General features: G+C 40.7%; 1 protein-coding gene across 2 annotated transcripts in view; it reads left to right on the top strand.

Moving 5' to 3' along the window:
* Esyt2 (extended synaptotagmin 2) overlaps positions 1-14,486 on the top strand; it is a 90,211-nt gene extending 75,725 nt beyond the window's left edge. For both annotated transcript variants that reach the window (XM_028773184.1, XM_028773183.1), the window contains 8 exons: positions 448-534; positions 4,837-4,986; positions 6,928-7,301; positions 8,206-8,304; positions 9,042-9,173; positions 10,165-10,270; positions 11,359-11,408; positions 11,515-14,486. In XM_028773184.1, the coding sequence (XP_028629017.1) occupies positions 448-534; positions 4,837-4,986; positions 6,928-7,301; positions 8,206-8,304; positions 9,042-9,173; positions 10,165-10,270; positions 11,359-11,408; positions 11,515-11,560 (1,044 nt within the window). In that variant the 3' untranslated portion in view covers positions 11,561-14,486. The remainder of the gene's footprint in view (positions 1-447; positions 535-4,836; positions 4,987-6,927; positions 7,302-8,205; positions 8,305-9,041; positions 9,174-10,164; positions 10,271-11,358; positions 11,409-11,514) is intronic.
* Positions 14,487-24,215: the final 9,729 nt, after the last annotated feature.

Genomic DNA, 24,215 nt, shown 5'->3' with positions numbered 1-24,215 from the left:
CAGCAAACACAGGCTCAAAAATTCAAAGAGTATACTGCTATATGTTCCTCTTTTCTGATCAAGCGGGGCAGAATTGGAAATTACTCACAGTTGTAGGGCATTGTTAAATTGTATATGACAGTCCTTTACAAAGCAGGGCTATGTGTGGTACAGTGCCAGAGGGCCAGCCACATGAGAGAGCTGGAGACCACAGAGCAGCAGAGGTCTTGGTCTCTGGGCAGCTAGGCGTGGACTCCCTGTCAGCTCCTTTCATACTCCTCACAAAGCTTATGCTTCATCTTTTGAACACTTCTGTGCTTACTGAGATAATAGTACATTCCTCAGTAAATATGTGACTTTTGATTTAATCACCCTGTGCTTGTATACACATTAAATGAGTAAGTATTGAGTCAGTAGTCCTTCTCCATAGAAAATACGTGAGAATTGATATTGAACTCTTTCTTACAGATTCGATATAAAACTAGTGAGCCTGTATGGGAGGAAAACTTCACTTTCTTCATTCATAACCCCAAGCGCCAGGACCTTGAAGTTGAGGTATTTTTTAATTGCGTTTTGTGACTATATTTTGAAATATGGTTGATACAAATTATGTATATTTACAGTTTCTGAGTACATAGTACACTGGGACCCATTACTACAGTCAAGATAGAGAAATTCTCTTACTCTCTGTGACTCACAGCTCTCCGAAACCCATTGCCTTAATTAGGGTTTTTATCGCTGTGACAGAACACCATGTCCAAAAAACAAGTTGGGGAAAAAGGATTCTTTGGCTTACACTTGCAAATTGCTGGAATTACACTTTCATTATTGAAGGAAGTCAGGACAGGGCAGAATCCTGGAAGCAGAAGCTAATGTAGAGGCCATGGAGGGGTGATGCTTACTGGCTTGCTTCCCATGGTTTGCTCAGCCTGCTTTCTTATAAAACCCAGGACCACCAGCCCAGGAATGGAACCATGCATAATAGGCTGGGCCCTCCCCCATCAATCACTAAGAAAAGCCAGATCTTATAGAACCATTTCTTCAATTAAGGTTCCCTCCTTTTAGAAGACTCTCGTTTGTATGCCAGGTTGTCGCAAGGTTAGCCAGAATGCCCATCTTTTGTTTAGATCTGTGTCACGTTAATCTTCATTTGTGTATCAGGAAAGGGTCATGATTCTTTATTTAATGTTTAGCTACATAATTGTTCAGCACATTGTTGAAAAAAATTATTCTTTGCTATATATTGAGGTTAATGACTCTATGGAAATTCAGGACCAGTATGCAGCTTGCTTCTAGAATGATTCAGCTCAGGGTTCTGTACTACCACTATGCCAGCACCATTGTCTCTGTTGCTAGTATTTAATGAGTACAACATAAAATCAACTTGTATAAGCACTGAAGCTTACTTTCTACATTGTTTTCACTAATTCTGTGTCTATATCCCATATGAATTTCAGTATCAATTGTAGGTTTATTCAGAGAACCTATAATTCTGATAAGTACTCCTGACATTATAGAACCAGTGGGTAGAACTGACGTCTCCACAACAGAAAACATTCCAGTGGGGGGTGATGTGAGTAATATGTGATTGATACATAGGAACATTACTTTGTTGGCTTTTTATACTTAATAGTCTTTCATTTTTCTCAGTAGTATTTTATAGCTTTCTATGTTCAACATAGGTCTTACACATATGTCAGACTTATCCCTAAACATTTAATACTTTTTCATGATGTTGTGTTTGATTTTACTTTATTTCCTTATTTGGAGTAAAGACAGGACCTTGTTCATTCCAGGGAAGAGCTCTACCAATGTTTCCCAACCATTAAATGGTTCCTAATCTTGTGGGGTTTTTTTACTATTATATGTATGTGTATGTATATGTGTGTGTGATATATATACATATACATACATACACACACACACAAACACACACACACATATATATATACACATACACATACATACACATACATATATTCATACACACACACACACACACACATACATCCAGACATTGTAGTAGATTCCTCAGTAATCTCAGCATTTAGAAAGCCAAGGCAGGAGGATGATAAGTCAAGACTAACATTAATTATCTAGTAATAAGACCATATGTCAAAACAAAACAAGCAACATCAAAGCCAATAGGAGACTAAGGAAATAGAGCAGGCAATAAACTACTTGTTGTGCAAGCATGGGATCTGAATTTGATCCCCAGAACCTATGTGGGAAGCCAGGAATGGCAGCACAAGTTTATAATTCCAGCTCTAGAGAGATGGAGACTGGTATATCCTTGGGGCGTACTCTACTCAGCAAGTTCAAAGCCAAATGAGAGACAGCATTTCCCAGGGTGGGGGCCCAGGGATGTAGTTGATACTTATATATTGATACAGTTTCAAACAACCCACTAAAAATTTATTTTTTTGTTTACTTCTTTGTTTGTTTGTTTTGCTTGTGGGAAGGGGCAGTGGATTTGATCACATGGTCTTGAATTTACAATTCTAAAGGTTGGGCTGAGATTATAGGTATGTGCCACCTTGCCAGGTCTGCTTACTTGTTCCATTAGATGTTTTGTAGCTATCTTAGAATTTTATGTGTGAAACATGTTATCTTCTAGTAATGATTCTTTTCATAAGAATCAGATACTTTTTTTCTTACTTTTCTTGGCCAGCCTCCCTGTTCAGCCGTCTTTACTCTACAGAAGTAGCACATGAGTCTGGTCTCCCTAGAGATATCCCTTTTCTTAGTTTGCTCTGTCTTCATGAATAGATCCTGACTTTCACTTAAGGCTTTGTATATATGTTGAAATGACCATATGCTTTTCAACTGTAAATATGGTGAAATACATTGTTGATTTTCAAATGTTAAATATTGCAAACTTTCATTTGTTTTTCTTTTTTTCACATTTAATTTTTAGATACCTTGAACACAATATTTTATTGGGGATGTCTTAGTTAAGGTTTCATTGCTGTGAAGAGACACCATGACCATAGCCACTCTTATAAAGGGAAACATTTAATTGGAGCTGGCTTACCATTTAGAAGTTTAGTCCATTATCGTCATGGGAAGTTTAGTCCATTATTGTCATGATGAAAGTATGGCGGTGCTCAGGCAGGCATGGTACTGGAGAAGGAGCCGAGAGTTTTACATTCGATGATCTGCAGGGGCAGGAAGAGAATGACTCACACTTCCTTCCTCCAACAAGGCTATATCTACTCCGGTAGTGTCACTCCCTGTGGATCTTTGGGGGCCATTTTCATTCAAACCACCACAGGGGATAAGCCCCACTGAGTCGTGATCATTTTCACATATATCTGCTTATTAGAATTCTTACTTTTGGGGTCTGGAGATTTGGCTGGAGTCCCAGGTAGAAGACCTGGATTCTGTTCCTAGCATTCACTTGGCAGCTCCCAACTGCCTGTAATTCAAGCTCCAGGGAATCAGATGTCCTCTTCTGGCCTCTGAGGACACCTGAACACACATAATACACATAAACTCACTCAAGTACACACACGCACACACACAATTGGATAAATAGAAAAAAAGAAAAACATTCTTGCCTTTTAATCATGAGGGTTGCTGATTGTAATTTTGCTTTCTATTAATTTTTTTATGTTTTGATGTCAAGATAGCCTTTTAAATGAGTTAGAGAGCACTTGTTCCAGAGTTTTCTGGAAGAGCCTGTACGGAATTGTTTGGACTTTGCCTTTATCACTTGGATTTTTCATTTTGAGGAGGTGGTTACATACATACTGGATTCTTGCTCTATCTATGTCCACTCTTTCTTCTTTATAAACTATGGTATTTATTCCTTTTAAGGAATATGTTTATTTTGGCAAGAGTTTGTTCTTTCTTTGATCAAACTATTTTTTTAATTTTTATTTATTTATTTAATGTATGAGTGCTCTGCTGTATATATTATCTGCCTGACTGAAGAGGGCATTGGATCCCATTACAGATGGTTGTGAGCCACCATGTGGTTGCTGGGAATTGAACTCATGACCTCTGGAAGAGCAGTCTGTGCTCTTAGCCTCTGAGCCATCTCACCAGCCCTGATCAAACTATTTTTAACAACTGCATGATGGGTATAGTTCTTATAACAGAGGCAATGCTGAAGATTAGTATTCATGAGAAAGAAATACCATGTATTTAAAGGAGATGCTGTAAATTTTCAAAGCAAGTGTGTAGACTTTGAACAGGGAAGGATTTAAGACACTTAAAAATGCATTTTTTTCCATGAGTAAGTATCTTTAGTAGAAACTTTGCATATTACTGTCATTGTGTACCATATGATTTCAGAGTGTAAAGGGTATTTCCTTCTGACTGTTAGGTTTGTATAGACTATTACTTTTTAATTTTTTAAGATTTATTTTATGTGTATGAATGTTTTGCTTACATGTATAGCTATGAATGTCTGGTGCCCCTGGGGGTCAAAAGAGGATTCCTAGGAACTGGAGTTATGGATGGTTGTGAACCACCATGTCTGTTCTAGGAATCAAATATGAGACCTCTGCAAGAACAAGTGCTCTTAGCTGCTGAGCCATCTTTCCTGCCTCTAGACTGTCAATTCTCCTGAAGTTTCTCACAGTAGATTTACAAAACAAGGTGTCCTTTGTTATGTTTATCATGATTTTGTAATGAGGAAAGGGCAGGTACCTCTGACAGAACTACTGCTGTATTGTCCTAAGAGGTTCCCTAACAGTTTTGGACACACTACTAAAATAATATATATGAAATGTATTGTGTTTTGTTTTGCACTAGTGTTTCTTTGATGCTAATTTCTGAACCCTTCTTCATTTAAGTTCCTTTTTGTTTTCCTTGGTGTTCAAAGTGGGTTTTTTGCCCTGCATCTTTCAGGTCAAAGATGAGCAGCATCAGTGTTCTCTGGGAAGCCTGAAGATCCCACTCAGCCAGCTGCTTACGAGTGACAACATGACTATAAACCAGCGGTTCCATCTTAGCAACTCGGGTCCAAACAGCACCTTAAAAATGAAGATTGCCCTACGGGTACTTCATAGTTCTTAACAGGGCTCAGTAGTGTGAGGGAAGAACACAGTAATGCCTCAGTCCCAGCCTGTGCAGAGGTGGTTCTACAGGCATGCATCAGGTGATATGGTAACCGGTTGACAGTTGGAGGGGAGCAGAAACTGTAGCAGAGTTGTGGGAGTACAATCTAGACTCCATTCTGAACAAACTATTTCTAGATTCATTGACTGCCCAGGATGGCCGACGAAATATGTCTGTGCCATTAGAGTTTGCTCCTCAAAGTTGGATATTCAAAGGTTGTTCAGAAGGCAGTTTGATAAGCACTTATAAGAGGGAGAAGTGACAAGAACAAAAATGCCATTGTTCAGAGTAGAAATACCTGAGTACTTAGTGACAGGAAATGCTTAAACATACAGGGAATGACATTAATTAAAAGTATTCACCAGCAGTTTCAACTAACCTGGACCCCTGAAATCTCTCAGACACTAAGCCACCAGCCAGGTAGCATACATGAACTGGTCCAAGGCCTCTGACACATTTTCAGCAGAGAACTTCCTGGTGTGGTCTCTGTGAGAGAAGATTCACCTAACCCTCCAAGAGACTTGAGGCTGCAGGAAGTGGGGAGGTCTGGTGGGGTAGACTAGGGGAGGAGGTGGGGACATCCTTTTGGAGAAGGGGGAGGAAGAATGGGATGAGGAACTGTTGGAGGCCAGACCAGGACGGGGAGGGTAACAACTAGATTGTAAAAAATTAAAAGTAATGAAATAAGTAGGAAGAGGAGAAAGAAGAGGAGAAGGTACACACACACACACACACACACACACACACACACACACAGTATTCAAATTGGGCCAGGAGATGGCTTAGCAGGTAAAGCCCAAGCCTGACAACCTGAATTTAATCACTGAATACACCCCAGGTTCAGTTCTCTTGTAAAAAATAACTGAATCCACAGGATTGTTCTCTAACCATGACAAACATGCCATGGCACACATACCTCTATAAAAACAAGATTAGATAAAAATTACAATAAAGAGCCAACTTTTTGTTTTAACCCATAGCCTTGAACATGCTGGGCCAGTGTTCTACTGCTGAATTATACTCCTGCCCTAAGAATGAACATTTTATTTTTAATTAAAACAGACTCAGTCTGACAGGGTGCTGTGGAAATGCTCTTCTTGCACATGATCAAGACATGGCACAACCTTATAGTGACAAAATAATGGTGACATTACCCGCTGCCAGTTCCCGAGCCCTTCTGGTTACAGCATAAAATGTATGGAGTCTGTGAAGTTAAGGCGTTTGCTATAGCTGTGGTTAATAAAACCAGAGAAAATCAGTAACTCCAGAATGTTCTGCTGAAGATAGGCCTGGATTACATGGTTTGCCTCTCACAGTCTGCAGGATGATGTGGCTGTCTCTTGATTACTGTATTACACTTGTTTGGGGAGGTCTTTCTGGATAGCAAGGTATCTTGGTATTCTTCCTTTGTGTGGGAGTTTCTGGTACAAACTACCTGGGAGAATGAGAGATCCCATCTCCTGCCAAGGGCACATGGCATGTTGATTGGTTAGTCGGTGCCTTGTCCCATAATTAGAATATGTTCAAGTGGAAGAGATTAGAAGGTGTAGAAAGGTGTTTGTATTACAGACGTAGTTTTAATTGCTTAAATTTGCCCTTTTTAATGATTTGTTTTGTATTTTAGAGACAGGTTCCCTCTACTTGGCCCTGGTTGTCCTTGAATTCTCTATGTAGACCATGCTGGTTTCAAACTCACAGACATCTGCCTGCCTCCCAAGTGCTGGGATTAAAGACATGTGCCATAATGCCTGGCAAAATTTGCTTTTTTAATTCTCCATAATATCCTATTTCAATAACTGCATAGCTGAACAGATTAGAGTTGTAAAAATTTAGTCAAATGTTAAACACAGTGTTACACTGCTGTCCATGGCTTCCCTCTAGGTCCTGCATCTTGAAAAGCAAGAAAGGCCTCCAGACTACCAGCATTCAGCTCAAGTGAAACGGCCCTCTGTCTCCAAAGAGGGGAGGAAAATGCCTATCAAATCTCAGATGTCTGCATCTCCAGGCACTGGTGGTACCAACACTGCTCCGTCAACACCAGTCATGGGAGTCGATGATAAACCTGTCATGGAGGAGAAGCCCCAGCCCCCTGAGGCCAGCCCTCTCGGGCAGCGTGACCTTGGCAGGAGCTCCTCCAGCCTCTTGGCCTCTCCAAGCCACATCCCAGCCAAGGAACCCACCCCAAGCATTGCCTCAGACATATCACTGCCCATTGCCACTCAGGAGCTGAGACAAAGACTACGTCAACTTGAAAAGTAACTAAAGCTCCTGTGATTGTTTATCATTTCAGAGTTTCCATCCCGCACACGGCAGCAAATAACACTTTGCTGTTTTATAGGACCTTGGATGTGTTTAAAAACAGTAGTGGTGTAAGATGTTTTACAGATGGAAAAGGCAAGAGAATTGAGCTGTGTAGAAACCATACACTCAGTTCATGCCTGGGACAGACTCCTGCAGGGATAGTCTGTCACTAATGTGCTGAACATTGTGTCACCTATACAGGTTTGGCAGAGGCTCGTCTTGTCTCCATTGTAGAATGCAAACCTCACCACCACCAAGTCCCTCCTGGTTTTCTTTGGACATTTGCCATGGCTTATAGGTGGTATTGATGTTCCTTCAGATAAGGAGGAAAATAGTTACCATATGCACCTGACATATGGTAGCCTCCTATGACACCCGGTTATAAGGAAATCAAAGTAGCAGCGGTTATAAAAGTACTTGAAGACACAGCATTGGCAGCGCCTGTTTCTCTGAGGCTCCACTGACCCACGCTCACCTTTTGTTTTCATGCTTTCTCACATGGATCAGGCCAAGGTTGGGGATGTAGTGCAGTGATAGAGCACTTGCCTAGCAGCAGGCGGAGGGAACTTCAGCCACAGGATTGACGTCTGTCTCAGGGAGAGCTCTGTGTCTCATTTGTATCTTGAGTGCTCATTTGGAAAGCTGTAGTTGTGAATAATTAAGGGATACCAAACCCTCAAGTGAAATAATTTTAACTTGGTATATATTCAGAAGTTTCAAATCATGTTTAAGTTCATGGGCAGTTAGATACCATTTTGTCTAAATGAGTGGACATTATCTTACTGTACACATGGAACCAATACAGCAGATCTTTTTTGATGTTGGGGCAGAGCTGGTGACATTATGTTGTTTCCACAGTGGGACAACCCTGGGACAGTCTCCTCTGGGGCAGATCCAGCTGACTATTCGGCACAGCTCCCAAAGGAATAAGCTCATCGTGGTTGTGCACTCCTGCAGGTGAGTCCAACTGCCACTGGGGCTATCTGGTTATTTCTGTCTCATGTGATTTCCTCCTCCCCCCCCCCACCCCCACCAACCCCACTGAATCAGTAGTACTGTAGATATTTTGAGCTTATAAAAAATCTTTTGAAAACATGGGTAAATAATAGAACTGGTGGCATTGACACAAAGGTCCTGAAAAATATAGAGCTCAGTTCAGTGAGGGGTTGTGGGGACCCTGTGTATTCCGGCTGCTCTGATAGTGACTACTGAGGGTGAACACTGCAGGGGCTACTCCCATGGCTCTGAAGACCGCCTGCCTGTGGCTGGGGGTAACTGAATGTATTTGGCTTATACTAGTTATCCTAGGGAAAGAGCAGGGGACAGGTTCATGGAAGAGGTTAACCCTGTGCAGCAGCTATGATTGAAGGTACTTCCGAAGTAGCCAGGGCTACTCAGGGTCTTACTGACAGAAGGAAAGTCTGTGAGAAACATAGAGCAAGGACTGTAAATGTCTGCCCACGCTCTGGGTTTAGGTAGTAAAGGCAACAGTTACTCTGGCAAAGCTGTTAAAAGGAAAGTTTAAAAGGGACACCAGCAGCTAGCAATTCAGAAATTTACTTTGGGAAATTTGATATGTGTTGCTCCTTGCGGTTTAGATAAAATGAAGTCAAAACTTGATAAAATAAGTTTAATATGGAATATTTTTATTTTTTAAATTCTAATGTCTAGTCTTCTCTGGTTTGTATTATAAGAAACCTCATTGCCTTCTCGGAAGATGGCTCTGATCCATATGTCCGCATGTATTTATTACCAGACAAGAGACGCTCAGGAAGAAGGAAAACACACGTATCAAAGAAGACACTGAACCCTGTGTTTGATCAGAGGTATAGTGGACCCTTCATTTAGCCAAGAGGCTACCTGAATGAAATGTTAGGTTAAGGCAGCTTGATAAGGCTGTGGAGAAACAGGATTCTCTAGCATATCCCAGCACCTGTTGCTTGTTAAGCAACTCAAGAAGGTTTGACCTTCCTGCAGGGGTGTTAAACATTATATATCCAAGTTACGATGATGCAAAGAAGACTGATGACTAAAGGCCTTTTTCCTTTTTTTTTCTTTTTTGAATATTCAAGACAGGGTTTCTTTGTGTAACCTTGGCTGTCCCAGAACTCGCTCTGTAAACCAGGTTGTCCTTGAACTCAGAAATCTGTTTCTGCCTTCTGAGTACTAGGATTAAAGTCCATACTGTCACTGCCCCCAGCTAAAGGTTGAATCTTATTGATGACTTAGAATAATTTTGATTTAGTGGGTAACATACACTAAGACTGAATTTTAAATTAAACAGAATTTTAAAATATATTTAATTATTTTTTTTTATTTTTGTAGTATAGGATAGTAACACAAAATACAAATTTTTGAGTAAACTCTGTTTTTTCTAAAACAATTTCAAAAAATTAATGGAAATATATTTTTTTGCAAGTCATAATGATCACCTTAATACAAGCTGCCTTTGTGTGATCAAGGTCAGTCTGATGGCCAAGTTGCTTGTAGTCACCTAGAGATCCTTGGGTCACCAGTCTGTGCAAACTCCCCATCTCATGGCTCTCTGGCAGTGTAGCATCTGCTAGCTTTGAGAAAAGTAATCCAGCTAAATAGCATTAGTATCTGTTGGCCCAGTTCTGTTTCTTCCTTAGAGGCTCCTTCCCTCAGTGTTCTCATGCAGTAACTTTATGTAAACTGAGGTCAGCTGGATAAGCACCGAAAAGACAACAAGAAAAAAGCAGTTTTTGGAATGATCTCAGAAGCAAGTGTTTTTAGCTAGAGGAAAATGCAGCAGGGATCATCAGGAGCTTACTTGAGGTGTTGTTTCCATTTCAGCTTCGACTTCAGTGTTTCGCTGCCTGAGGTGCAAAGGAGAACATTGGATGTGGCAGTGAAGAACAGTGGTGGCTTCTTGTCCAAAGATAAAGGGCTTCTTGGCAAAGTGATTTTTTTTTAAGTCCTTGTATCCTACACATTGTAGAATTAAATGCAATTTAGATCATAGCTTACATAGTGGGAAGGGAGCCTCCCTCTGGTTAATGCATGTTTATCACATTGTGGTAAGACATCAGTACATAGCTGTTTTCCTGCATTCTTACTATTGGCTTATTACTCATACTAACATCAGGAACTTTGAGGTGAAGAAATGTTGATTGTTTTTGAAATTTTAAAAACTGTTCAGTATTACATTGGAAGAAAACGTGAAGGAAAATACCCTCAAATAGCCTGCTGCCCCACAGTTCAGCTAGTCATACTTCCTCTAGCATGTCATTGACTTTCTTCTTCCAAATTTTCTTTTGTTTCTTTTTTCCATCTCTCATTTAATTTTGATGTAGGTTTATTGATTATTTTACAGTGTAAAGAGGTTTAGATAGGGAAAGGGGCTTTTGAGTTGTAGGTGCCACTTTGTCAACAGCAAAGTGAAAAATCTGTTATCAGCCAGACTATGACAAATACCTAAGAGAGGCAGTGTAAAAGGAGGGAAGGTTTATGTTTGCATCTTGATTTCAGAAGTTTCAGTGAGTGGGCCCTTGGCTCTGTTATTTCTGGGCCCGTTGTAAGGCAGAAGGTCATGGTGGGAAGCATGAGGCAGAGCTGAGCTGTCCACCACACAATGGCCAGAGAGCAGAGATATGCAGAGACCAAAGAGAAAGCACAGCTTTCCTGAGCACATCCCCCACAGTTCCCATCGCATCACAGTATGAGTCTGCCAGACAAGTAACCCATTGATGAGGTCAGAGCCTCCGGGTTCTCGTCACCGCAGTTGTCAACCAACCTTTTAAAACATGAGCGTTTTACAGTCACTTCATGTCCAAACCACACACTGCCATTAATGACATATTTGCTAGTATGTCCATAAACTGCCTCTGTGTGTGTTTCATAATAATTGTAATACTATTAGATACAAAAATGAAAGCCTCAAAACATGAGATTTCTGTATTGTTAAGAAATTAGAGAGGTAGGAAGAAGTGGTGAATGATCTAAAGGGAGTACTCAGTAATTTTCACAGTACCTCCTTTTAACCCTCAGGTGCTGGTTGCTCTGGCATCAGAAGAACTCGCCAAGGGCTGGACCCAGTGGTGAGTGACCCTGTCCCAAGTAGCAGGCAGTTCCCAGAGAAACCTAGCTGTGTCTACCATCCCAAAGCCTGACCCAAGTCTGTTGTACTTTTCTGTGCTTTCTCAGGTATGACCTCACGGAAGATGGGACAAGGCCACAGGTGATAACGTAGCTACGCTGGACGTAGGCCTATTTCTCAGTGTATCGCGTGCCACCTCATCATGGAACACACCTTCTTGCAGATGTACCAATGCTATTTTTATAATTTTACGTATTGAGTTATACATACCTTAATAATTTTATAAAACTTGGCATTGTAGGAAAATGTGGCCAATATTATTGTTGAGTCTCCCTGTTGAGTTTGCTCCAGTGCTTCACCAGGCAGTGCAGTGTGCAGTGATGCGTCCCTGTGCTGTGTGGAGCTGTCAGCCACACCTGCTGGAAAGCAGGCACCTAGACTTGTTTCTGCCTTGTCCTGCATCCCAGAGGTGCACTACACCATGTAAATAGATTCTTTTTTATAATATCTACATGCTGGTTTGGATAAAGAAGAAAATGTATTAAGGAAATACATACTTTCTTCTAAGACTTATTACATTCTGTGACAAATAATCGTTTTCATCTATTCAGAAAAAATTTCTCATAGATCTGTTGTGTGGTATGGCTTTTTTAAGGGAAAAAATGGAAAGATTATTAAATATTAGAATTTTTATGTCTAGTATGAATGATAAAAAATTTCAAATTATTAACATTATTATAAATAGGAAAATACAGTGAGAATTCAGTGAATGGCTTATTTAAAAAGTTGTATAGCTGAGTAATGGACAATACCAAGAGCATTGTCAAGGCTCTTGAGAATTACAGTATACTTATCTGAAATTTATTACATAAGAAAGAAATGTGCTGTTTATTTGTGTAATTGTTTGTTGTAACAGATTCATGAATAGTACAGAGATACACACATGCTAGGTGTTGTGTTTCACATCTGTAATCCCAGGGTATGTATGGGAGGCCACGCCAGGAAGACCCAAGTATTAAAGGCCAGCCTGGGCTACACAGCAAGACTCTGTCTTGGGAAAAAGAAACATACATTATACTTTGCCCAAAGCATAGGAACTAATCTCCAATATTGGGATATAAGGTGTTATCAAGATTGATGCAAGCCTGGTTTATTTTGTCTATGTTTCTAACCCTAGGAAGACAGGTCTGTTGTCACTGTACAGTGGTGAGATGGGATGAATGGGTAACAAAGGTGCTGTGCTAAAGACTAACACTGCACTTGCTCTTGATGGGAGAACCTGGCCCTAAATCCACACGCAGGACACACACCTCTGGGTGGAGCTTCCTGTGCTTACGCTGATAGGTGACAAAGATCCTGCGCAATGCCAGCAAGCTGCTGTCAGGCTTGCCATTTTTGGATATCCTCATTTTGTGCCATGCCAGATATTAATACAATTTTTATTTTGGAATCTTTTTCTTTTTAGATTGGGAAAAGCAGGTTCTATATATGTAAGAGTCCCAAACCTCTTTTGAGGTGAGGCTATGTCACAGTATTATAAGCTATGCATGTCTGTAAACAAAAGATGCACAAATGTAGGATGATTTTTTTTTCAGTATGCATTTTAACCTCCAGGATGAAAAGGGCTTCTCAGCTATGAGATCATTTAAAACTATGTACACTTACAGCAGGAAAATACAGCTTTGTAATCAAAATTGGAGTAGTTCCATTCACATGCTTCCTGGAATTAAACAACCTATGGGAAGCTTATGTGACCAAACATACCAAAGTGCCTGTGATGAATATCGAGTGTTCATTTTACACTCTTCTCCTGTCCAGAAGATGAGAGTGTGCCTCAGTTTGTAATGTACCATGTGCAGTTGTAATGGAGTCTGTGACTCTTCACAGCGCATCCCAGGTAGTCATACGTAGGGTCAGAGTAATCTCTCTCCTGCCATCTCACACCTTCCTCAGAATCCTGTTTATAAATCTTGTTTCATTAGTGAGCAGGATTGGGAGAAAGTTTATGTGTATGTACACACATGAACATATATGCACATAAAATATTCAAGGATGGCATTTTAGTTGCAGGAGAAAGGCAGGTAATATCTTATTAAAACTAGTTGCTCGACCATGGTATTACATTTTTTTTTCTTAAGTGTCTTTTTATTTAGATCTATTGAAGAAGGGCTTCTGTCTATAAAGGAGGTTTTCTTTTTGCTGAAATTTTATCATGTCAATGGTTTTCACCAACAACCTATCTATCTTAGTTTTGTGCTCATACACTTAATCTGTTCAGTATATATTTTATTTAAGAAAATGCTTTTCATAACTAATTAGGCAAATTGAGTACAGTTAAGGGTACAATTCCCTAATAAGTCAGTATGATGCCCCCTGCTGACACAGAAGCTGCTGCCAATGAGTTCAGATACAGTGGCCCCATGTGCATCATCTGTGTCTTCAAGTAGCATCTCCAGTCTATGTGGAAAGAAGAGAGAAGGTCCAGTAATAGCAGCCCACTAGTTGTAGTTCTGCAGGCTACATGAGGAAGGTTACCAGCCGTCAAGGCACACTCCAGGGTCCTGAAGATAGAAGATACTTGTAGTTCTCAAAATGTTAACTTTTAGTTTTTAATGACTTATCTAGGAAAAAAAGAATGTCAAGTTTTCTACTTTGAGCCAAACCAATGAGGGAAATTAGTGATTTGAAGTACAGCTCTGCTAACTTATTCATGTGGTGGCTTATCCTGTGCCTTAAAGTACAAAGGTGTTTTCAAGTTTCAGATGGAAACAGAAGCAGCCTTGCAACCATATTTACCACCATTTGTATTTTGCACTCTATATTTCTTGTACAGGCAGTCCCTATGCAGAGGTATTTAGGATTAGTTTAAAAACCTCAGGCAGATGCAGAGAGTGCAGACTGCTGCAGTGACTGGTCCCACCTGGATTACCCACTGTAGAGGTGGACCATAGAGGGTGGGTTTTGTTTTTTGTTGTTTGTTTGTGCTTATTTGTTTGTTTGTTTTAATCATGAATGTCCTTTTTGCTTAATTTTATATAACAGCACATGTATTTATTCAATAAACTTTTATGTTAGTGTACTCTTAATGTGTCTTTTGTTTGTCTCTTGAACAAGTTTAGTGTGGGAGCAGCTAATTTGGAAAGCCCACATGCTGTGTCAGGTATATTTGCTATCTGTGCATTCTTTCATCCGAGTCTGACTCCTCCACGTAACTCACAGACTCTGAGTATCGCAAGCAGCTCTTTGAAGGGCAGTGGTTGAGTAGGAAAAGTAGACTAAATAAAACTGGAACACTGAGAAGTCCCCAAGCAAGATGCCGAGATAATGGAAGGTTTGAACAAGGGGCAAATGCTCGGCTATCCAGTGTCCCAGGTAGGCTTGAGGAAGTACTTTGTAGTCTTTTTTGCCATCATCACATTTAACCCTATTAGTTTCTTTAGATACATGCTGAAATGCCACCTTTGCTTGACTTTGTTTGTTGATAGGGTAGCCAAGACTGGCTTTCAACTAACAGTCCTCCTGCCTTAGTGTCCTAAAGGCTGAGATTACAAGTGTATGCTCCCGGTTTTTGTCCTTTATAATACCTTGGCTTACATTCATTAAAAAAAATAATAATGATAAAATAAAAAATAAATAAAATAAAAATCTTAGGACACCATACCTTCTGGGTAAGCACTTTACCGACTGAGCTATACCCCAACCTTTACTGCATTATTCTTCACTGTTGGTGTTACAAAACAAAACAAAACAAAAACCTCTTTTTTTTCTTACCTACATTCTAAATATTAAAATACACACTTTTTTTAATTTTTATTTTGTATTCAGACTACCACTGACCATCTGTGTTTTCCAAATTAGTATCGCAAATAGACTATCCAGTTCCCTCTGTAGCATCTTTCTTCTCTGTATTCTAGCAGGGTCCCCTCCTGTCTTTGTCTCTGTCTGTCTAGGTACCCGAGCTGAGGATTAAACAGCATCCTGCCTCCCTCCATCACATACACACACACTAAGGTCTTTAATCCTGACCTGAAGACAAACCTACTTCTGCTACTGCCTCAGGCCCATCTTGTCTCTTCTACTGTCAACTCCCCGTTCACCGTTGCTTCCTTCTTTGTTTTAAAAACAAATCTCAACTACTATTTTCCATTTCTTTTGCAATAATAATTAAGAGCCTATCTTCTCTCCCATTCCCCAAGACTTTGCCAACCACATTTCCTCCAGGGTCTACTTGTACTCAAGTTTAATTACCATGGTCCTTCCCGCCTCAGCATCTCCATGATACTCTTCACAGGATACGGGCCTGCACAATGTCCATTTCCTTTCACATGTAAAGTTGATTTTCTCAGTGTCCTTTACCAGCAATCTGACCTTAAGCAGCCTCCGTGATTCAGACCCTCGGCACCACGTTGCTTCTGCTTATCTTATTTAACAGAGTTTCAGAGGAGTATTACTTATAATCTTCCTGCCTCGACTGTAAACTACTAAGAGCAGAGACTGCATGAGTATTAATTTTTGATGGCTATTCTTAACATGCAAATGATAACCCACACATCTGTGGAATGAATGATCTATAAACATTTACAAACCATATAAAACTCTCATTTAATGAGCTCATATTCAAAGAATTCTTCCTCCTGACAGTTTTATTAAAGGGTAAAGATAAATGTAATGAAACATGTAATAATATAATAAACATAAAAGGCTAGTGGCATAATTACCTCAAAAACATCTGGGTCATGAAAATGCAGAATAATCCTGGAAGTCTTAATTTATTTGATGTATTCTAGAACTCCTGGAAAAATTCAGGATAAAAAGAAATACATTGTCTCTATATACTGAGAGGGAAAAGATATCTTCAGACGTGGCTATCTACTTAAAAACCTCAAGAGAATAACCCCCAAAACTCAGGTAGAATAGATATTTAATGAGTTACCTATGAGACTATGACTATAAATCTCCACTTCTTACATTGTAACAGTAATAGCAATTAAAAACATAAACATTAAAAAAAAAAGTCACCGGGTGGTGGTGGCGCACGCCTTTAATCCCAGCACTTGGGAGGCAGAGCAGGTGGATTGGTCTACAGAGTAAGTTCCAGGACAGCCAGAGCTACACAGAGAAACCTTGTCTCAAAAAAACAAAAACAAAAAAAAAGTCATACAGCAGCCTTGGGGTCACAACAGCAGTAAAAACCTGCAAACTCTAAAGGAGAAAGACTAGGTTTTAGAATTGTCTTATTCCCAGAAAACTGCTACTGTATGACCTGTCTGGATCTTGGGAAATCTATGTTTATTGTGTTTGTCAAACATCATCATTGCAGCTGCCTGAGCTTGCAATGCATCTGGAGACAGATGATGACAGAACAACAAAGGAAAATCCAGAAAAGGAGACTTGTAGAATGTTTGGGGGACAGAGAACGATACATGAGGAGGGCATGCGCATCTGCAAAGGGCCTACAAAAGGTCTGGTCTTGTTTCTGGGTGTGATGGGTACAGGATAAATTGATCCATACTTAAAGAAAGCTTGATTTACTTGCTAACTAATCACATAAACTAACTGGGCAGGAACTCCAAATACTATGCCTTTCAGGTATTACAGTAAATCCAAGAAAGCAGCACAAAGCCTGTAGAGAGAAAGAACTCTCTTCTTGTTTACAGAATTTTCATACTGCTTTACATATTTAACCCCCAAATCATGAGGCATACAAAAAATAATAAAATGTGGGTCATATGCTAATAGCAGGGCCAAAACCAATCGATAGCAACTGTCTCTAAAGAAGTCCAGATGACCTTAAATCTGCTGCTGCAACATGTTTAAACAAATGAAAGGAGCTACATGTCTCGGGAATAGGAGAATGGTGTCTCACCAAGTAAAGTCATCAGAGAAAGAATACAAGTAGAAGTTCTCAAATTGAATACAAGAACCCAAGGTCCACTAGAGTTCAGCAGATTGGAACAAACAGAGAAAGAATTAGCGTGTGAAGATGGGTCAATAAGGACCATCTTCCTTACTCCAGGTACAAAGGTAATACAGAATAAGGAGAAATGTATGGCCACACAGTGAGTGACCCATAAAGGATGGAGAGGAACACCTAAAAAAAAATGTTCTTAAGAAACACTATAGGCTAATGAGATGGCTCAGCAGATAAAGGCACTTGCCACTAAGCCTGTTAACCTTTGTTCCATACCCAGAATCCATATTATAAGAACTGACTCCTGCAAGTTCTCTGAACTCCACATGTATGCTGGGAAGTGTAATGTGCACACAATAAATAAGTAAATTTATTTATTTTAATAAGTAAAGTTTTTTAAAAAAGTATTTTTGAAAGAAAAACAATATGAGGTTGGTGTGAGGTAGCATGCACCTGTAATTCCAGTACTTGGGGAATAGAGGCAGAAAGGAGTTTGAGGCCAAACTCACATACTTAATTCAGATCAGTCTGGGCTACTTAAGAACTCTGTCTCAAAAGAAGGAAATCTTCTTCCAAAACCAAATTATGATTGGAAAATTTACATATGAAGCTGAAGGAACTATAACTGGGATAACTTTACAAGAGCCATGGCTAGGCACATGTGATCATTGTTTGGATTCTGATTGAGGTAAGGCAAAAGGTGTGGTGCCAATTGTACACTTGTCTGTTTCTCTCATGTGTATTAAAGTTTGGGTGTAAATGGTTATATTAGTTTTATGTCACTGTGACCACATTGCCTGAACTTTTGGTTATAGAATGGTATTTTTTTTTCCACACATTTAATACCAGAACTCATAAGATAGATAAAATGACCCAACTGTCCTCAACAGTGTTTGTTAAAAGTAAGGTCCTGTTAAGTAATATAAAATAATGTTAGAGCACTGTTAATGTTAATGATAGACCTTTATTTTAAGCACCACCTTTAATGTTCATTTTTCATTTGAATAAGCTAAAGTGTTAGAGGGCCAGGCTCATATGAATCCTTGACAGCTGGACCATGAAAGGACAGGATGGTTTCTGTTCACGCACTGTCTAGAGATGGCTGGAGACCCAGCAGGTTGGAGACCCCACAGATTTCCCTGCAAGGGACAGCATACGGCCGAAGACCTCCAATGATCCATGCCCTTCAGGCAAGTAGGACAACTACTTGCCCCTCCACAGGTAAAGGGTGTGACTACAGGCCAAGGAGCCTCGAGAGATCTCCATATTAATGAGATACCTAAAGGCCAGAGGGCCAATTAAGCATTTCTTCCCAGACCCTTCTTGCAAAAGGTATTTAACCTTAGGCCTGCCCTGAGAATACAGAGGTATAGTTTCATCCATTTTCTGCCATGACAGTAAATATCTTAAGACCATAGCCTATCTCTCTTCTTTGGGAGCTGCCGTGGGGAACTGTGGAAAAGATTTTCAACTACTGAGCTGCCACCTAATCTTCTGCTGATGACCTCTCTATGCTTCCATGGAGGCCACCCAAGCAGGCAAGCTGAGCCAGCCATGACCTAGGCAAGCAAATCGCTGCAACCAAGCCAAAGCTCATCCTTACTCCCCTCTTCATATGCCTCCCCACCATCCCCACCCTTCTGTCTTGACCCTTTTGCGGTCTCTCAGAGGTGCCTGAGAGCACAAGGGCCTGAAAACAAAAGGCCACCTTTTGGCCTGGAGACCCCCAACTCATGAGCTCCAGACCCCATGGGACCTCAGACTGTGTTCCCCCAGCCCCGAACAGAGTCCTGCAGCTTCCCACAGCCCAACATCTGCCCTTGCTGGTGTTGGAATTAACACAGTCAAATTCCCGAACCACTACCTCTCTGAGCCACAGCCCTAGCCCCTTGGGAGGGGACAGACAAAGGACCCATAATTCAACCCACAGGACCCATGCACGCTACAGCCTCACACTAGTAGGCCCTTTACTGGATTCTACTTGCCTAGAACAGGAGACTATCAGCCCAGCAGCCAGCCAGGTGTGTATGAACATTCATCAGATGCTCTGAAGAAGCTGTACTGCAACCATACTGCTCTCTGCAGAAGCACAGCTCCAACTCTAGGAGATACTATCCCAGCCATGACTATGGCTTCTGCTGGACCAACTTTATGACCATCACAAGCCTCAGTGAAATCCAGGCCAGGGTTGGGTATCACCTCCCCTGGCAGCACATCAGAAAGTCTATGAGAGATACTCACACAGTTCTTCATTTGTATGAACTTGCCACACTTTTCCTTTTCCTGGTTGTATAATCAGGCTGTTCGGTTCATTTTTCAAGTCAGCTGGGAGACGTCCTCTTAGGCTACCTCTTACTGTTACACATTAAACCTATTTACAGATGTCTCTTGAATAGTATTTTTTTTCTACTTTTGAGCTTCTTCATTCATAGTGTTGGCTGAGCTGGTAACACAAAGAGATGTCTGAACTGGCAATAAAGTAGCAGTGGTGGAGGCAATAGAAGTTGTAAACTGCAGAATGCCTGAAGAGTTCTAAAGAAGATCTGGGACAGAGATAAAGGGGAGTAGAAGCAATAGAGACAACAAGGGACAGTGAAAGAGAAGGTGAGAGAGGTTGGAGAGCTAAAGCTGACAAAAGATTAGAAGGCTATGAAGACTCTGTGTCTTTGGCTCTCTGCCCCCTCCCACACACACACTAGCACACACCTCAAAACAAACAAAGAAAAAAACTCACAGGCCCTAGTGTCTGGGTGAGTTCCAGAAAGTCACTAATGGTCTTAGACATTCAAGACTCAAAAATTGAGACATTCCTTGTCCTGAGATAACATCCCCCAAGGCCTATCCTAGCCTGTAACCCTACCAAACGCCATCTACTGTTGCTGCTGCTGCTTACTGCCATTGAAAATTATGGATTACAGTTGCTGCCAAATGCTAGGGCTGCTGGTAATTAAAACAAAGAGCAGTGCACACCCAGCCTGAGGTCCAAACTCTAAAGCCTGGAACATTAGTTGGGCTGTTAGCCACAGTCACTTAGATACATAAGCTTATGTGGGCCTTCCTGTCCAGCCCATAGGCCTCAGTCACCCAAGGTCATGGGACTGCCGATACTACTATGCCTAGTCAAACTTCTGTCCAGTTAGAGCAGGACTCCAACTTACTCTTCATATTCCTATTCCACTGGGGCTCTATGGGGCTCAGCTGCGCATTTCTGGTTCTGTCTCATCTTTCTTGTTGATTGGAGCCAAAGCAATGAGTGGAAGCAAGTGTTCCCCACTCGTGATGACCAACATCATCTCATACATGTTGACACATATTTGTTATTACCTGGCCACATTCCTCTAAGGTGGGTAGCTGAGTCCTTTTCTTCCCTGAGAAGAACCTGATGCCAGCAGGGAGAGTTGGAGTTACTGCCAGAGCACTTAGATGTAGGAACACTAAGGGCCAAAGCAAACCTAATTTTCATTTTTCCTCTAAGAGTAATATAACATTTTTCAACCATAAAGCAGAATGAAAATAGACCACTTTCAAGAAAATAGATCATCATGTTGAGTACAATAAGACAGACTCAGAAAGACAGTGTGTTTTCTCTCACATGCAGAAGACATATAAAGTAAATTTTTAAAAGTAAGACATAAAAGTAGAAATGAAACTATTAAGGAAGACAAAGAGAACTAGAGGGAATGGGATGACAGGAGGGGGTAAATATCAAAGTATGTTAATAGGTATTCAAATGTCAGAGTGAAATACACGTATACAATGAATCTACACCATATAAATCTCTCTCTGTGTATATATGTATGTGTGATATACATATATGTGTTGTATATGTGTATATATCTATACACACACACACAGGCCAAAGGCCTGCCTAGGCCTTTACGGTAGAACTGTGCTGGGCAGGACACAGCTTTGGATGAAGGCTAAAGATTGACTATCTATGGCCTTGTAACTCTCTCTTACTCTTTGGGGGCCAGAAACTAATGGCTTCTGGAAATTTAATTCTTTTTTACTGTTCTGTGCTTTAATAAGCTCTTGTTTCTTGCTCTACAACTCTCTGTGCTTTAACAAGCCCTAGTTTCTAACTCTCTGTACTTTAGCAAGTGCTAGTTTCTTACTCTGGTAGCTCTCTGCGCTTTAATGAGCTCTGGTTTCTTTTAGCTATAGCTCAAGGACCTCTTGCTGGCCAGATGAGAGGCTGGGAACTCATTAACTCTTTGTGAACCAGATATGGGTTTTAGGGACCTACTGAAATAAACCATGACCTAATAATGTCAGTTCTACACTGTAGGCACAACCAAATCTAAATATAGTCACAGCAAAGTCACCCCTGTTGTATAACAGTTTCCTCTCAGATTGAAATATTCTATCCTTCAGGGAAGCTCTTTAAGCAAGAAGGCATACAACTCAAAATCTCATCAGGAAGTCCCTGAAACTGGCCAGATTCGCTCGGCCTCTCCTTACCAGAGTAAGCAATAAAAGCTTCAAAGATAATTCAGACAAGCCAAGCAGCAAAGAATAAGTCTCTTGAGACAAATAGAAACAAGCTGAGCTACCTGGGAGAGATTTAGACCAAGGGAATCACTTGGAAAGGACACTTAAACCCATTGAGCTGCCTGAAGGCTGTGCAGTGTGCTTCAGGTTCCCAGCTTTTATTAGCTGTCACCCATGCTGGGGTGTTGGATGATTCAGCTGCTTTTGAGTAATTTCTGTTCCTGTAACCCCTCACTCCTGCTCCTGAAAGTAACCCCAATAAAACTCAGTGGTTCACCGAGTTGGACTTTGGTGGTGTACATACCCCCTAGCTATGTGTTGTGTGGAAAAGGAAAAGTTTTGTCACACAACAATACTGTACCTACACATCTTCCTCAGTCATGATATTACCAAACTGTGTCACAATATCATGAGACTATTTGAGCCATGTCTGTAACCACCAATGATAGTTTGCTATTTCACAAAAATGGGAAATAGCCAAAAGAATGTAGGACCAAGATAGTGTGTGTGTGTGTGTGTGTAATTAAAATTTAATTGAGGAAAGAAGGTATTTTTTTTATTTTGAAGCAATCTTTTACATGAAGATGGAAGACACTCCTAAGATGCAAGTTCCTGTCTACTTTCCTTAGAGAATACCATTGAAAGAGTGCTGGTGCCTGACTAAGGGGTAAAGAACTACATATTTAGAAGAGGTTATAGGTAGATCCCTCAGATATAATGATGTACTGTAACCAGATGTGCAGCCCACAAAGCCTGTCCACAAAAAAAATTTAAAAGCATATAGTGACACTCAAGGGCAAGCCATGTTCTCCTACAACTTCTTTCTGCCCTACTCCTGATACTCTGCTGTAATCTGATATCTTCTTTTAGCCAACTAAGTCACTCAGTTCTGTAAGACGCCTGATTGAATCCTGGTGGCTTCAAAAAAGAAACAGACGAGAGGAGATGGACAGACATTTCTTGCCTCTTGACATATGATACCCTGGGCTGCCTCAGGACTCTACCTGCATTCAAGAAAACATTGGTAGGGAATGAAGAAATAGCTCAACAGGTAAAGGCACCTGCTGCCAAAACTAATGATCAAATCTTTAGAATGCACAGAGACAACCTACTCTAGCAAGTTGTCTCAACTGCACAGGCTCATGTGTGGTCTCTCTATATCTATTTATCTATGTCTCTCCTCCAGAAAACCCTGATTAATATAAATGTTGGTAACATAAGTGGTTCTAGAGCAGCAGAAGTATAAGGATGAATTTTTTAAATATCTGGAATAGGTTTTCTAATTTGGCAACACAGTTGTTACTGAAGCCTCTTCAGTTGCTGTTCTCGGAAAAGCTCGGAAAAATACTAAAAATTCATCTTGTAAACTATTTTACAAACTGAAGAAGACAAATTTAATGACAATTCTGGCATGTTGGTTTCTTTTAAAAACACAGAAATATTATAATAGTTTTTGTTTGGATCCCAGGTATGGGATATGGGGCTGCTTCAGATTGTCCATAGCAGCTGACTGTGGTTTAACTTGTGCTCTAGCAGCGGGGGGGGGGGGGGTGATTTTTCTGGAAGCGTCTGCAATTGTGTGTCATTTGGAACTCTGGGGACTTTTCAGGAGGGTATAGTAATGCTAGGGCCCCAAGAGGCAGGTTAGGTTATTGTTTGTTGTTTGGTTGCTGTTGGTTACTGTTGGCCATGGTTTGTTACATAGTCATGCACGAAGAAACAATGAAGAAAATAGATGCTCTGACAGTGAAGATCAAACTTGCTCCAAGGAACTTGACTAATCAGCAGGAAGTAAACTAATGATGATAACATCACCTTTTCCCCTCTTCCTTTTTTCTGTCCTATCTAGAGTTGAGTTGAAAAGGTGGTAGAAAGAGGTGAAGAAGGGTGGAAGAAAGAAGAACCCAAAAGGTAGCTAACTCTTGTTTTTGTGGTAGATCTTCAGGTTGGAGATGCTGCTGCTTGGTTAGATGAATTTAATGCAAAGGATTTAATTGGACCCTGAGGTATCAGGGGTCAGGTGGGTGTTTGTAGTTATCATAATGGGCAGCATACACAAAGCAATGTCAGTGACAGCCTGACCTCTAATGGGCATCAAAGGCAAAGTGAATTTTATGGTAGCATGACTCAGATAGACCTTTGGTACTGGCTAATCAGTCGTGTTCCCAGGCATGAAATTGGTCAGAAGCTTACTGCCTTTTAGTTTCATCAGTATAAGCAGAAAAATTCTCAAACAACTGGGGGAGAAGGAAGGCTCCGTCGGATTGTGCCAAAAGGGAATCTCAGGCTGTGAACCAATTTTCACACCTGAGCCAGTTTAAAGACTCAGAATCCCAATCTCAATGTGGGCATGAACAGCTTCTCCTGAGGAAGGACCTAGATAACATACCTGAGAGTTTTACTCTT

This window comes from Grammomys surdaster, unplaced genomic scaffold (assembly GCF_004785775.1).
Source record: "Grammomys surdaster isolate TR1022 unplaced genomic scaffold, NIH_TR_1.0 223, whole genome shotgun sequence".
Taxonomy (NCBI): Eukaryota; Metazoa; Chordata; class Mammalia; order Rodentia; family Muridae; genus Grammomys; species Grammomys surdaster.
This window is presented reverse-complemented; position numbering and strand designations above follow the sequence as displayed.